General features: G+C 52.9%; 1 protein-coding gene across 3 annotated transcripts in view; it reads left to right on the top strand.

Moving 5' to 3' along the window:
- Nucleotides 1-6,659: 6,659 nt before the first annotated feature.
- SLC38A10 (solute carrier family 38 member 10) overlaps nucleotides 6,660-15,734 on the top strand; it is a 40,673-nt gene continuing 31,598 nt past the window's right edge. For all 3 annotated transcript variants that reach the window (XM_055575349.1, XM_055575348.1, XM_055575347.1), the window contains exons 1-4: nucleotides 6,660-7,067; nucleotides 9,829-9,946; nucleotides 14,734-14,779; nucleotides 15,581-15,674. In XM_055575349.1, coding sequence (XP_055431324.1) covers nucleotides 6,969-7,067; nucleotides 9,829-9,946; nucleotides 14,734-14,779; nucleotides 15,581-15,674 — 357 coding nt within the window. In that variant the 5' untranslated portion in view covers nucleotides 6,660-6,968. The remainder of the gene's footprint in view (nucleotides 7,068-9,828; nucleotides 9,947-14,733; nucleotides 14,780-15,580; nucleotides 15,675-15,734) is intronic.

Here is a 15,734-nt window from a genome sequence, read left to right as displayed (position 1 = left end):
AGGTCATACTGTCCTTCCAGCTCACCCTGGCTGCACAGAAGGCTTTCCCTATGGAGACACACTTCCCGTTCCTGGTTGCTGGATAGGACCCGGTCAAGGGCTCCCCTGTCGGACCAGGGACAAGGGAGGCCTTGGTGGGAAACAGGTCTGCAGAGGCCACATGAGGCCCCAAAGCTGGTGTGCAGGTGAGCTTGGGGGTAGGTCTGGAGTGGTGCAATTGTGTTCCTTGTGTCCTTTCTCCCCTAATGTGGCCAAAAGCGTCCCCAGGAGCCAGCCCCACAGCACGGTGCTGGACTTGACCACCAGCTAGAAGATGCTGCCTCCCTCAGCTTGGCTCAGTGGGCAGAGGCCAGTGGCCCTGAGTACAAGGAGTTATGGAGCCACTATGACCTGGGTCCAGGCCATGTAACTTAGGAGTCACATGGTCTTGAGCAAATCACCTCACCTCTCTGAGCCTCAGTTCTCCCTTCTGTAAAATGGGGAGGGCAATAGTTAGGGATTGCCATTGACTGCCTCTAGCAAGAAGTCCAGAATTTGCCCTGTGAGAAGGGTTGGAACAGATACAATCTGATGACCTGGGCCAGGGAGGATGTCCCATGGACCCTCTCTACCTGCAGGAATTAGGCAGGAATTTCACCTGGGCACACATTTTAATGGCTCCAAATCCTGTGGTTCTCTAGGGTGAGTGCTGCAAATTAGGTGGTGTGGTGAAGGAGGTCATAGTCAGCTCTTGCATCAAGGAGTGTCCAGATGCAAGAAGAGACAGGGCCAAGGCTTGGGAGAAGCAGTGGCAAAGGGCACCAGGGGACCAGTGGTCAAGGAGGGGAAAGATGAGCATGTCAGATGGAGCAGGCGAGGCTGTGGCAGGGGCTGTGGCGTGTGGACACTGAGGGTCCTGAAACCTGAGAGCGTCTGGAAAGCGCAGTATGGTGACATTCATGTCCTGGGGCTGATGGAATAAAGTTCTTATAGATTTAACAGAAATGTATCCTCTCCCAATTCTGGGGCCAGAAGCCTGATATCAGGGTGTCAGTATGGTCGGTTCTTTCTCAGAGAGAATCTGCTTCATGTTCCTCTCACAGCTCCCGGTGCTGACGGTGGCTCCCGGCGTTCCTTGGCTTGTAGATGAGTCATACCAATCTCTGCCAGTGTTCACAGGTGTTCGCTCCATGTGGGTGCTTGTGCCCAAATTCCCCGTTTTTATAAGGACACCAGTTATAATGGATCAGGGCGCCCCACATGCTGAGGGACAGGGGTTAGGAATGCACATGTGAATCTGGGGTGGCCCCACATTCACCTTAAACTTGCAAGGAGAGAAGGTGAGGGTGGCCTTGGCAGCAGTGGCCCTGGGCTTGGGCAGTGGCAGGCCCTCACTGGTGGGGCATTGAGAGGCAGCTCTTCTGATGGCTGTTTCTCAGTTCCTTGTAGAAAACACCTCTTGGCCCTCTCCCTCCCCACCAGGCATCCTGGGATGGGTTGGCCCAGGGGGGTCCCCTGGGGAGGACGAAGGGAGGGCACCTGGGCCAGGCAGCTGGCTGGGAGAAAATGTAGGTGCTTCTCCTAGCACCCCATTCTGGCTTCCTACTTTCCAGGAAAGACTGGAGGGTGGGCCTCCCTGGGAAGCCCCCGCCTGGGTCCCAGAGCCACCTGGGGTGGGGGAGGCCTGGTCCACTCTTGGCCCAGCTGGCTTCTGGTCTCCCTCAAGGCTGGGTTAGCTGGTCTGGCCTCTGCTTTCCAGGCTTCTAGCTTGCTTAGTCTCTGGGAATTTGGGGCCTGAGTCGGGGGGCCCCTGGAGGATTGGATAGTTAGTCTGTGGTTTTCCCAACAGAGGGTCTTAGAGCTGTCCCTGCTCAAGAGAGAGGCCCCTGAAGCAGAGGGAAGTGGTGTTAAAACTCCTGAAAGACCCTGCTGGGCCCCCTAGGATCTTCCAGGCCCACCCAGCCTAGGTGCCCAACAGCAGCTACTCTCCTGCCTTCTTCTCCTGGGCACCTGGCCCCCAGCCCTCCTCCCAGAACCTGAGCCAACAGCCCAGGGGTCACCAGTGGCTTGAGCTGCTGGAAAAACCCTTGGTCCCTGGCTTTAGGGGCTGAGGCCAAGGACGGACTCTCAGAGCTGGGCCCATTCAGTGGGGGACTAAGGGTGGCCCAGCCAGCTCCCCCTTTCAGCCCCAGGAAAGCTCCCTTGCACCTGGGCAGCTCCCCAGGCATCTCCAACTTGGGGGGGCCCCGACAGAGGACAAGGGGACATAATCTTCCTCCAGACCACAGTGGGGCCAGCCCCAGCCCCACCTCCCCCTCCTCATGTTCTCCCCTCCCCCACCACAAAGGGGAGTATAATGTGGATGGAGTAAGCGCACTTTGGAAAACACCAGGGCTGACCCTCTCTCCCCTCACACTTCATTAAGGCCTGACTGCCCGTACCCAGAAAACCAAGGTCAGGGCCGTGTGTGTGTGTGTGTGTGTGTGTGTGTAGGGGGTGGGTGCAGCCCCGAATCTCCCCGTGAAGCTGGTCCTTCTGCGTAGTTTTTGCATGACCCCCTTCCTCTGAGGAGGCAGCCTGGCAGTTGGGGGGTGGTGTTGGGGTTTGGTGGATTCCTCCGCAGCACATGATCCGATGGCGCCCCGCCCAGTGGATGCTAAGTAAGATCCAGTCCTGTCTGCTAGAACTGTGTCAGTTTTATGGCTCTGGGGTTATATAAACAGCGGGGGGAGCGTGCAGGGACTCAGGGCCATCAGGCCTGGGTTCCCTCTTCTTTCCCTTGGCCACCTCCCTGGGCTCAGGACAGCCCCCAGGCTCTGCTCCTACTCAAGACAGCCTGAAAGAGTGAGGATCCAGCCAGAGAGGGGTATGGAAATGGCCTTCTGGACAGTTCAGCCACTGGGCTAGAGTCAGCATTTAAGTCCTGCTTGCTGGGGTGATGAAATCTCAGGCTCCATACCAGGCAGGGTCCCTGATGCCATCTCGTCCCAACTGCCCAGAGCCCCCCAGTGTTCATTTCTGAGGGACCATCCTGGCCCCCATCATGCCTCCAGTTTGGAAACTGGAGACTGATGGAAAAGCTGTGTGTATGCTCAGTCGCTTCAGTCCTGTCTGACTCTTTGGACCCCATGGACTGTAGCCTGCCAGACTCCTGTCTGTGGGAATATCCCAGCAAGAATACTGGAGTGGGTTGCCATTTCCTTCTCCAGGGGATCTTCCTGGCCCAGGGGTTGAACCCAGGTCTTCTGCATTGGCAGGCGGGTTCTTTACCACTAGCCACACCTAGAAAGCCCCTTGGAAGAGGGCATGGCAACCCACTCCAGTATTCGTGCCTGGAGAATCCCATGGACAGAAGAGCCTGGTAGGCCACAGTCCACAGGGTCACAAAGAGTTGGACACAACTGAGGTGACTTGGCAAGCACGCACGCACCTGGGAAGCCCTGAAAAAGCAGAAGATTGCAAAAAAAAAAACAATGATGCTCTCCAGGAGAGAAGGGATTGCACCTGTGACCTCACGGAGACTCGCAGAGCAGGGTCATCAGCCCCATTTAGCAACTGAAAACACTGAGGATTGACCCAGTGTTCTGGTAGCCAGGTCCCAGCCGGTGCCACAGCTCTGGCTCTGCCCACAGCTGCCTCCCGGGCCCAGGCCACCTTCTCCAGGAGCCCTTCTCTAAAGCAGCCACAACTGTTGGGTAGATTTAACCCAGGCTGGGTCCCTGAATGTCATTGGTGAGGGTTGAGGTGGGGGAGAGGGAGGGAAGGGGAAGGGGTGGTAGAGGGGTTCCCTCTTGGTAAAGCAGGCACCTATGTGGGAGAAGCAGGATCTGTCACCTTAATACAGGTGTGCTAGGTGGGGTCAACATCCCCCTCTGTCTGAAGTCTTGAGTCGCCAGCATCCAGAAGTGGGACCCTAGTCCAGCCCCGTCTGCCTCCTTCCCCAGATGGTGCCCATGGCTGTCACCTCCAGCAACCAAATGGAAAGTTGCTGCCTCTTCAGTGATGGATGCCCCAATAATGGGCGCTCAGAGAGGTTCTTTAACATGCCCAGGATCACACAGCCTTTGTGCTTCAGAAGGCTCCCATGGAACAGCGGCGTCACATTAGCTCTGCTGATTGAACTCACATGTGGGTAGTGAGAATGGAAGGGGAGCAGGTTCCGAAATGGCCATGACCCTGACTCTCTCTGCTTTACACATCAGTCCTAAAACCTTTAGGTGGTGCAAGGTGAGGTGAGTGTCTGTGCCAGTGGGAATTGCCGGTGGGGGAACACTCAGAACCAGAGTTGGGTGGAGAGGGAGTCTGGGATGGGGGTGGGGCAGCCCAGGGGAGGGTATGGGAGCCTAAGTGAGGTGGAGAGCATCAACTCAGGCATTACAAGTATCGAAGGGGAGAATATCAGGATGAAGACTGTGGCCCTGGACCGCCAGCAGTGTTTGGAGATACTGCTGTGAACATGTGACTTTCAATATGTACATGGACCTAGGAAGACATCTAGATGTGAGTGTGGTACACACACGTGTCTTCTAGTTCTGCCCATTGAGGAACAGTGGCCAGGATCAGGGCCCAGATCTTGGTCTCTATGACTAGTCTCCACTGAAAGGACTCCTTGGAGTTCTTGGAGAAAGGATTGATTCTTGAAAAGTACACGATGAGCTTGGAACACCTTATCATGCAAGAAAGCAAGGAAGTGCTCAGAGAATGACAGGGACCCAGCACAGGACAAAGGGGCCAGCTGAAGGGGCTCTCGCTGTCCAAGTCTAGGAAACTGGCACAAAATAGCTTGTGATAATAATGGATGATAACCCTCTGAATACAACTGGAAACCAGGAGTCCACAGTGCTGTCGATATAGTCATAGGTTGCAAGTTTGACAAGGACCAGGACATTTAGTTTCAAAGTACCTCCCCACAAACCACTCATTATTTACTAAGGAGAAAGACATAACTATCTAATCAAGCAATCAGAGAGAATATAGCCAGTAATGGGACAAATCAAAATCGTAGGGCATCTGATAGGATTCAGTGGAAACACAGCAGCACATCCACGATATTTGTGCCAAAGAAATGTAACTTGAATTTCACCATGAGTGTGGGTAGGCAGACTACTGGCTCCCCACAAAGACGTGCACCCCTTAATCCAGGGAACCTGTGAATATGTTACCTTACATGCCAAAAGGGATTTTGCAGCTGTGATTAAGGTTACAGACCTTGAGATGGGGAGATTATCCTGGATTATCCGGATGGACTCAATCTAATCACATGAATACTTAAAATTGGAAAACTTTTCCTGGCTGGGTCAGATATGTGAAGTGAGAGGGAGTTGACCCCTTCTCCGCTGTTGCTGACTTCGAAGTTGGAGGAAGGGGGCCATGTGCCAGGGAACATGGCTTCTAGAAACTGAGAAGAGGCCTCAGTTTTCAGTTTGCAAGACAATGGGGGCCTTGGTCCTACCACCCAAACGAATTGAATTCTGCCAACTACCCAATGAGTGGGAAATGGAATCTCCCCGAGAACTTCCATAAAGGGGGTGACCTGCTCACATCTTGATTTCAGTCCAGTGAGATGCATTCTGGACTTCTGACCCACAGAACCATAAGAACAGGTTTCTGTTGGTTAAGCTGCTAAATTTGTGGTGATTTGTTACTCTAGCTATGAAAAACTAATACAACGAGGAGGCATCAGAAAAACCCCAATTGAGGGACACAGGGTTAGTTATCAAGCACATTGAAAGAATGCAAAATTCATGAGATCAAATAGCTAATTAGAAAAATGGGCAAAAATGAATAAGCATTTTGAGAAGAAATATGAATGGACAATAAAAATAGGAGTAGATAATTTATCTCATTTGTAACTGGGGGAACAAATTAAAAACCACAGTGAGGAACTTCCCTGGTGGTCCAGAGGCTAAGACTCTTCACTCCCAATGCAGGGGACTTGGGCTCTATCCCTGGTCAGGGAGCTAGATCCCACACGCCAAAACTAAGAGTTGCTGCCGCTGCTGCTGCTAAGTCGCTTCAGTCGTGTCCGACTCTGTGTGACCCCATAGACGGCAGCCCAACAGGCTCCCCCGTCCCTGGGATTCTCCAGGCAAGAACACTGGAGTGGGTTGCCATTTCCTTCTCCAATGCATGAAAGTGAAAAGTGAAAGTGAAGTCGCTTAGTCGTGTCCGACTCCTAGCGACCCCATGGACTGCAGCCCACCAGGCCCCTCCGTCCATGGGATTTTCCAGGCAAGAGTACTGGAGTGGGGTGCCATTGCCTTCTCCGAAACTAAGAGTTAGCATGCCACAACTGAAGATTCTGCATCTAAGATCCCATGCAGCCAAATAAATAAATATTAAAGATAAAAAATAAAAACCACAATGTGATTCCATTGTATTCACCAGATTAGCCCAACTGATGATACCGTATGTATGTGACAATGTAGAGCTGTGGCGAGTTCCTTGTGCTCCAGGTCCTGAAAGAAAGGGCTCAGGATACCAGGTCCTCAGGAGGATTATTAGCTGGGCGCTGGAACAGGTGCTCAGACACCGGGCCCCGCCCACAGGTCCCGCCCCACAGACCCAGCCCACCTCTCATTGGTTTGCTTCCCACTAAGCCCCGCCCCACTAGGTCCGCCTCTCTCCGTAAGAGCTCTGCCTGAGCACCGCCTATTCTCCGTCACTTCCGGGCAGAGGAGCCCGCGGAAGGAGGAAGTGTGTGTCAGGGTGGCTGCGAAGCCGGGCTGAGGTGTTCCTGGCTGGCACCCCGCAATTCTTCCGGGTCTATGCGTGGGGACACGGAGGTGGCCGGCGAGAACCAGCGGGGGAGGAAGACATGAGGCGGCCGTGGGGTCTGGCGGGGTCTGGAGGTTGACTGCCCCTGCCGCCTTCCCAAGAGGCCGCCTCCTCCAGGCAGCCAGCCACCCGTCTCCCTCAGGGTCTCACGCCCCACCGTCGTCCCGGCGCCTTGAACTGGGTGGGGCTCCCGGGCCTCTAGACCCCGCGCTATGACTGCGGCCGCCGCCTCCAACTGGGGGCTGATCACGAACATAGTGAACAGCATAGTAGGGGTCAGTGTCCTCACCATGCCCTTCTGCTTCAAACAGGTGAGTCCAGCAGGCAGTGGTCACCCCCCTCGCCGCCCCGGGCTCACCCCCTCACGGGAACTAGGACTTGGGGAGGCGGCCCTGCAGCTCGCCCGCCCCGTGGCTGCAAGAGAAATAGAGGGAATTCCCTCGACGAAAAGCTTCAGTCGCTCAGTCCTGTCCGACTCTTTGCGACCCCATGGACTGCAGCACACCAGGCTTCCCTGCCCATCACCAACTCCCGGAGCTTGCTCAAACTCATGTTCATCGAGTAGGTGATGCCATCCAACCATCTTATCCTCTTTTCTCAAGGAGAAGCTTAAGAACAATTAATAATTTCAGATCGAAGTGCAAATATAGCAAAGTAATATGATCTTTCAAAAATGGAAAGTGACCAATAGATTTCAGTGTTATTTTTCTTTATTATTTCTGAAAACTCTGACCTGACTGCACATGTATTCAGAAGCACATCAGTCAAACCCCCAGGCCTTGTAACTAGTGGGGTGTTGGTTACAAGGTGATTACTCCAGATTGTGTGCTTAAAATTTGTGCATTTCACCATATGCAAATGTTACCTTGATTGAAAAAATCCAAAATATTAAAAAATTGGTGTCATCCCAGCATTAAATACCTCATGAAAGAAACTCACCATTTTTGAGGTGTGGGTTCATTTGGCTTCTGTTTAATTCACAAATAAATAGGCATTTGGTATGGTAGAAAAGGGAGGTGATAGAATTATCAAATTGGGTAACTTCTTTCCCAAAAATGAACTTCTTAGCTTACTGTGTGCCATGCTGGAAATACTGTTACCTCTGCCTCTTGGGGCAGGAGCTGTCTTCTAGCTAGGTTGCTTGAGGATGGAGGAGGAGAGGGACACCAGAGAAGGACAGGTGGCCAACAAGGCCTCGAAGACCAGTCTTACATGATGAAACCAAATAGGTGGAAAAATGAAAATAAATAAGATGGATATTTTGGAACTGAAAATCGGCATCAGCATTTAATTTTAGAGTAACACTGCACTTTTCACATTTAGCATCTTTTGGATAAAAATAGCAAAAAGAAAATGCATTTAGCGTTCCCGTGTGAGTGGTTGTTCTGACTTGGTTGATGAGCATGTTGGTGGGAGGATGGAGACTTCAGGGCTATGTAGAAGGCCACGCTGGCGGCTTCAAGAAGCAACATCTGTGTCTTGGCTTGTGAATCCCAGCGTGGGCCAGCCACCTCTGGGTATTGGAAAGACTACGTGTCCCAGCGTGCATTGCAACTTAACTGGCACAGAATTGCATCCTGGGATGTGTAGTTGGCTGGTTCTGAGTCTGTAAATGCAGTGCTGCCTTCCTTGACTCCTCTCTGCCAAGTGCCACTGTGGCAGGGCTCTGGTGATTCAGATTTGAGTGTCTTACTGTGTGCTGGGCGTGAGTCCCCTGCCAGAGCATTTAAAAATGGGCCAGGCTGAGTTGTCGGGGGAGAGCTGATCGGTGGGTGCCCTCTTGCAGGCAAAGACCTGGAAGTGGTTTGCCCTGCCCCGAGGGCCTGGCCAAGTTAGGACATGCTGTCACTCATCACTCAGACTCAGCGTCTTCTCTGAGAAGCCCGTTGGCAAGAACACCATGTGAGGCCAAGAGGCAATTTGGAGATGTGTGTATTTATTGGTAGCCAGGTCACTTAAAAGTTTTTGTTTGCGTTTTTTGTTTGTTTGGTTTTAATAATTTGGGGTACTTTTCTGAAAAAATTAGCAATTTATTAAAGTGTAACATGCATACAGAAAAGTGAACACATTTTAGGTGTACTCTTGATGGATTTTCATAATATTAACAAAGACATGTAGCCAGCTCCCAGATTGAGGAACACAGCATTGCCAGCACCCCCACCCCTGCCTCCTTACTGAGGGTCGCCCTCCCACCCCCAGACCCCACTGGTCAGTGTTGCCAGGTTTTACCTGTATGTGAATGCATCATGTTGTAGGTGTCTGGCTACCATTGCTCAATTTATCTGTTTTTTAACCTTTGCTAGGCAGGCGTGGCGTTTCCTGTTTGGAGCAGTTAGGAACACATGCATGGGGTTTGACCACATGGACCTGTCCTGTGGGGTGGTGACCCGCGCGCAGGAGAGCTGGCTGGTGGGCTGTGTGTGTATTCCACTCTGCTAGATGCTAGTAGGACAGTTGGTTGTTTTTTCAGTTTTTGGATTACAGATAAACCTGCTGTAAACATTGGCATGCAGGTTTGTGCATGAACACATGTTTTCATTTCTTTTGGGTAAATACCTAGGAGTGCAATTGCTGGTCAGATGGTGAGTGTCTGTTTAACTTATAAGAAAGGCGTAAATGTCATTTTTAATCTCTTCCTTCCAGAATGTGTTTATCACTCATAGCTGTTGATCCAAGTGGCTGGAAGGTGGTTTGCTGTAGGGTGTCTGCAGGGAACTGGGGAGACTGGCAACCCCTCACCATTCCTTGAGACTCTGGGAAGGAAACGGGGTCCCTGGTGCTCTTTTGGGGACATGTATACGCTTTATGTCCCTGGACAGAACGTGTTGACCACTCCATCCAGGAACTGTTACCCATTGGCGTGGGAACAAAGTAGAGCTGGGGCCTCAAGTCTAGGGAGCGGGGGCCAAGGGGAGGGCTTTTGGTCATCGCTTGTGCTATTCACCTGTGTTCAGCGTGTGAGATAACGATGCTGGGTAGTTTTATTTTGTTCAGTTCAGTCGCTCAGTTGTGTCCGACTCTTTGCGACCGCATTTGTTCTGTTAACATCTTTCTTTTGTCCCAACACTCCAGTGTGGCATTGTCCTGGGGGCCTTGCTCTTGGCCTTCTGTTCTTGGATGACGCACCAGTCTTGCATGTTCCTGGTGAAAGCTGCCAGCCTGAGCAAGCGGAGGACTTACGCTGGCCTGGGTGAGTGCATTGCCTCCCTGAGAGGGGCGGGACCTTTCTCAGCACCTTCTTAAAAAGTGCAGCATCTGGGGGTGTGGGCCTTAGTCTTCTAAGTACTTTTCTTGCACTTTATTCTTTTTTTTTGGTCATGCCGCACAGCATGAGGGATATTATTTCCCTGACCAGGGATCGAACCCACACTCCATGCACTGGAAGCATAGACTCTTAACCACTGGACCACCAGTGCTTTATTCTTTATTCTACTTTATTCTTAAAGAGTCCTTTGAGCAGCAGTTTCTTTTCTTATTTTAAAATTTAATGCAGTTAAAAAAAACAAAGCTGTTAACGTCAACACGTTTTAAAATTGAGTTAATGCTTGTCCTCCTGCCTTCTCTTTATGCACATCCACACAGAGAGGCCCCTCCCGGTTCAGGCAGCCTTGGCAGCTTCTGCTCCTATGCCTGCGGCCCCAGAGCCTTCCTTCCGAGCTGCCTGACCCAGATATTGCTGCACGTCTCCACTTTGAATGCCATGGGCAGCCTGTCCTTGGGCTCAGGCTTGTAGCGGCAGCAAGTCATCAGCTCCTCCTTGGCATCCTCTAAGTCCGGTTGCTGTTGGTTGCAGTCTCATTTCCTCTAGTTCTTTCTTCCTTTGATTTCAGCTGAGGCAAAGAAGGCTGTGCTTTCCACCTGGTTTCAGTTTGATCTATTTCCTGGGCAGCCTGTCTCTGAGGGCAGGGCCCCCACTCTCCCGCCCGCCTCAGGCTGGTGTGCAAAGGCTACATTCTCTCCGCCACCTCGGACCTTTCGACTCCATGTTGCATTCTGGGGATATGTGGTGTGGGTGTTAAAATTCCAGTACACGTGGTCTCAGAGGCTGCCCTATGCATGTCTGGGGAAGACTCCCATCCTCTGGCTGGGACCCCCTGACCATCCAGCTGGTGTGTGGCCCGGATGCTGGGTCCGCTTGCAGAGGCCCCAGTGGGCCCTCGGCTCCCAGCTCTCACAGCAGGGAGGAGGTGCCGAGAGGAAACGGTGTGCAGGGTTCCCAGGGCCAAAGAAAATAAAAACACCTGTGAGCCCCACGCGTGGGCTTTTGGCAGCGTGACCTCTGGTTTCCTTCCAGTCTGCCTACTTTGCATTGGCACCGAGATACTCACATTTGTTCTGACCTCAAAACTGAAGGACTGCTTCCTTCTCTCTCCGTTCTGATAAGAGTGGTGCTGTCAGACTCTTTCATTGCTGTTGGAGTCACGTGGGGAAGTGAAATATAGTGGCTAAATGTGACTCGCTCCCATGAGACCCAGTTCTACTTGGGATGATATGTGCACCAGGGCAGGTCCCTTCCTCCCTCTGCGAGGCTGTGGCTTTTGGGGTGACTCTTTCTCCTTGCTCAGGGTTCCCACCAAATGCTTGGCTGTGCCCTGAAAGAGGGTGAGTGACCCTGGACTGGGGAGGCTGTGGTTTTTGACAGCTGTCCATCTGAACATTCTTAGAAAGTCCTTGAGAAGGCAGACCGGTTTGACGAGGTGTGAAAGATGGAAGAAAACCACCTGTGGACACCTGCCTGCGTGGTTGGCTGAGGCTCCTACCTTTACCTGCTTGTGGTGGCTGCAGCCCAGTTCTGACTACCCAGCAGCAAAAAAGATCTGAAACCACCTGTGGTCTCTGATTACGCCTTTGGTACCAAACAAGATGGTGCATTTGTGTGACCTCCCACAGTACCCCCAGGCCCAGCCTGCAGCATCAGCTGCCCTTTGTCCTGGCTCCATCTTGGCACCATCTCTGACATGGAGAGACCCCCCCCCACTTGGAAAGGAGCCCTACACAGGACGAGATGGGAGTCTCTGGAACCCTGTGGTCCAGCAATTCTCCCACACCTCCTGGGCCATTTCCACTGCTTGTAGGTCTTCTGTCCTCCTCCTTCTCCTGGCCCAGAGCTTGTGCTGCTGCCAGAGAGGGTGGCCTGGGAGGAGAGAGCCCACTGCATGCCAGTCCTGCAGGCCCGGGACAGATGGCCTCTGTCCACGGAGCCCCCAGCACCACATGTCTGCTGGGCCCGTGGGCATCAGACAGCTGGGGGTGGGGGGTTGGGGGGGGGGCGGAAACGGACAGGCCTGGAGACAGTGCAGTGCAGGGTGTGGAAGCTGCTGAATGGCAGAGGCGTCCTCAACAGATAACCTTTTTAAGCCGTCCGCGCTCCAAGAACGGGTGGGTGGTTTTTTCAGGTTTGAGTCTGTGACATTTCTCAGTTTGGTTCATCCCTGGAAGTGACCACAGGGCTGCCCTCCCTGTCCTGGCCTGTGCGTAGGCATCACTGGAGAATGAATTTTGCCAGTCTGGGGAAATACTGCCCTGATATGTCTTGTGTTTTCTGTTGGTGTTTTGTGTGTGTGTTTTGTGCTGTTCTGTTTGCTGCTTGTAGACCCAGTTCTGTGAGTTTTATCTACTTTTTATCTGCTGTTCCTTTGCCTTGTGTGGCTGACTTTCAAGTAGACTTTTCAAACCCCATTTTCAGAAGATATACAGCTATACCAGATAGTCAGCTGTCCCTAGAAGTCATGGCCCCATGAGGCCACTCTGACCCGGGCCCTGCCTGCAGAGGTGACCAGGCCTTGCTGCCGCCTAGTAGCACTCAGCCGTGTGCAGCAGCTGCTCTGGCACCGCGTCTGTGGTCCTGTCATCTGTCCGCCCAGGTTTCTGTGGCCCTGGTCAGCCTGCTGCCCGATCATGGCTGGGTGGGGCCTGCAGAGGGCCTATCCCTCCCTGCCTGTCCCAAGTTGTGTGACCTGCACCTGTGGATACTTGGCTTGGGAAATGAGGGTCATAAAACCATCCTTTCTGACACCCAGTATTCTCTGCATTCCCCACCCCTTGTTTATCCAGCAAATGGTCATCATACCTCCCAGGCAGATGGCAGCGGGAGTCAGGTGGCTGGCTCTGGGGAGGGCTGGGTTGAGGTCACCGCCCTCCGCGTGAATAGCACAGTTTGGTGTGTGCTTCCCCATCTCTGCCCAATAAGTGGAGGCTGTGGACTGTGGGCAGAGAGTGTGGGGTGGGGCTGGGGTCCCAAGTTCTACAAGGTGGCCTGAGAGTCACTTCTGCATGCCCAGCGGCCACAGAGCCGTGGGCCCGGCTGTGGCCCCAGGAGAAAGCCCTGAGCCAGCCTCTCTGGGGAGACTGGGGAGCCCCTCCTGACAGCGCTCCCGGCTGCACACCTGGCAGAAGTGCCAGCTCCGGGTCCCCGCGGGGCCCAGCCCATGAGCTGCAGTGAGCCTGCTGCAGGTGGAGAGGGGAGGGCCGACCCAGGAGCGTGGGGAAGGGACCTGCCTTCTTGGAAACATCCAGCAGATGCCACCCAGCCTCGTGGGGCGGATCTGGTGCTGTGGTTCCGGCCCAGAGGGGCGGGAGGGCAGTCTCTGGCTTGCCAGGCAAGAGGCTGAGGGCCGGACACTTGGAACAGTGCGCGGGGTGTGTGTGGGGCTGTCCCGGCTGAGAGCCGGGTGGGAACCACAGGCCTTCTCAGCACAGGCAGCGCCTCGGGGGCAGCCGCACTAGGATCGTACTTCTGGGAACCGGTCGAGTCTTTCTGGGTGAAAAGGTGCCGCCTCATGACTTTTCTCTGGCTTCCTAGAGCAACTTTAGTTGCCTTTGTCCAGAATGCGGGTGTGTTCTGGAACTCTCTCTGGCAGGGTGCTCTGAGCACTTAGAATATGCTGTAGATGCTCAGCTTCCTTTTGGAGAAGGAAAGGAATGGGATGGCTGGGCCCCAGCCGCCTTCACATTAGGGGCACTGGACTGTGTGTCTTAGAGGACCCTGAGGTGCTCGTGTCTGTGTGGTAGTTGGACAAGCCCGGAGGCCGGAATGACCCCCGGTTTGCTTCCCAAGGCCGCCTGCCCGTGGCCGCGTAGCCCAGAGGTTCCGTGTTCACTGGCTTTTGGCAGTGCTGTGCTTTTTCCTGAGTAGCTTGAAAGTAAAGGATTGTTTTTTGGCCTCGTTCACGTCAGGCGGCCTGCGTGTTCCCTGCTCTCTGGTCTCCTGCTCTGCCCGTGTGAGGGAGAGGGCTGTGCTGTCACGCGCCCCCTCCTGCTTGCTCCTGGGGGATCAGAGCTTCTCTCGGTCCTCGTCCGGCTCACCACGGGGCTGGGTTGCAGGGGTTCCCGGCCTCTGTGAGGTCCAGGGAGGGGCCTGCTGAGTCAGCTCTTAATCTCTTCTCTGCTGGAAACGGCTCCACTGTCAGGAAGGACAGGCAGAGGGGCTCCTCCAGGCTTGCGTGCACTTGTTCCCTGGTGTCCCAAAGTACCTTGCTCGAGATTTTCTGCTAAAACCACAGAGTGAACATGAAGGCCCTTAGCCAGGTCCCTTTGTTATGACTGGGAAAACCAGATGTGCTGGGACTGCGCTGACCGCCTTCCCTGGGCACCCCCCACCCTGTCCCGGGCAGCCCCTGACCCAGGCAGGCCTCCCTCGGCCTCCTTATTGGCAGCCTAGCTTGCCCAGAGGGAAACTGCTGCTTCCCTGGGACCGTTTTTCTTTTCTTTTTTCTTTCCTTTTCTTTGTGGATGTGTGAGTGTGAAAAGTGACCCACCCTAGTTTTGTTCTTATTTTCGGTGATTCTTATTTGTTGAAGGTAGATCTGAAAAAAGCACGGGACCAAAATTTTCAAGTATCCCCTTATACCCATAGAACTCCAGACCCACAGGTTTTTGTCAGATTGCCTTTCACAACTTTCACTGGTAATATTTTTACTGATGTGCTTCTCTCACTTTAGACTGAGCACTCATTCTCTTTTTCCCTCCCTGCACTAGCATTGCACGCCTACGGGAAAGCAGGGAAGATGCTGGTGGAGACCAGGTAGGTGCGCCGTTCTATTGGGGGTAATTCTCTCTGTCTTTCACTTGTGCCCAAAGAGAAACAGGAGGGTTGTTACACAGGGAGCCGGATGTTTCAGACATGGATTGGTCCATAGCTTAAAATATTTCTCTGAAGTGTTACTTACTAAATAGTTGAAAGTTTAATTTATTGTACCCTTAAAATGATTAGTGTCAAGCCTAAAAGCCTTATTTAAGTCTTACTAAGAAAAATATAAAAATGGAAAACCCGAGCACAGCGATGGGGGTGCTCCCTCAGTTGTACTTCATCTCTGGGTTCTGTTCCTGAAATCAGATGCCTGCCTCCATCCCGCCCCTTGCCCCGAACACAGTTGCATAAAGGTGGCATTAAACTGAAAGTGTCATATTCTCCCTTTGGAGTAAAATTTTATGAGATGAAAAAAAATGGCTGAGAAATTGCACTTTTAGGCTTCTAAATTAGGGAATTGCAAACTGAAAAGAATAACCCTTTTCTGAAGCAGTTGATTGTTCTTTTAACTTGTCTTAACATCACAGTGCATTTTTGTACCACCTGAAAGAACTTTTAGAACCTCCTGCTGAGAGAAAAAGGTAATACCACATAAAGAAAAGTTTAGTGTTGCCCAATATTCATTCTGAGTAAAATAGCAAACTCCGCAGCCAAACCCTGAAAACTGTTGAATGTTGACACCGTGTCTCCCGTTTGACCCTTCCCTTGGGTTGTTACGTGTCAGCGGCCAGGGGAATGTGGGTGCGTCTGGGACCCCCGGTGCTCAGCTCTCAAGCTTGCCTGCCTTTCTTGCAGCATGATTGGGCTGATGCTGGGAACATGCATTGCCTTCTACGTTGTGATTGGTGACCTGGGGTCCAACTTCTTTGCTCGGCTGTTTGGGTTTCAGGTAAGGACATCTGCAGGTGTGTGGTACGTCGGAAACCTCACAGCTGCTTGCGTGGCAGCC

The sequence above is a fragment of the Bubalus kerabau genome, chromosome 4 (assembly GCF_029407905.1).
Source record: "Bubalus kerabau isolate K-KA32 ecotype Philippines breed swamp buffalo chromosome 4, PCC_UOA_SB_1v2, whole genome shotgun sequence".
Lineage (NCBI taxonomy): Eukaryota > Metazoa > Chordata > Mammalia > Artiodactyla > Bovidae > Bubalus > Bubalus kerabau.
This window is presented reverse-complemented; position numbering and strand designations above follow the sequence as displayed.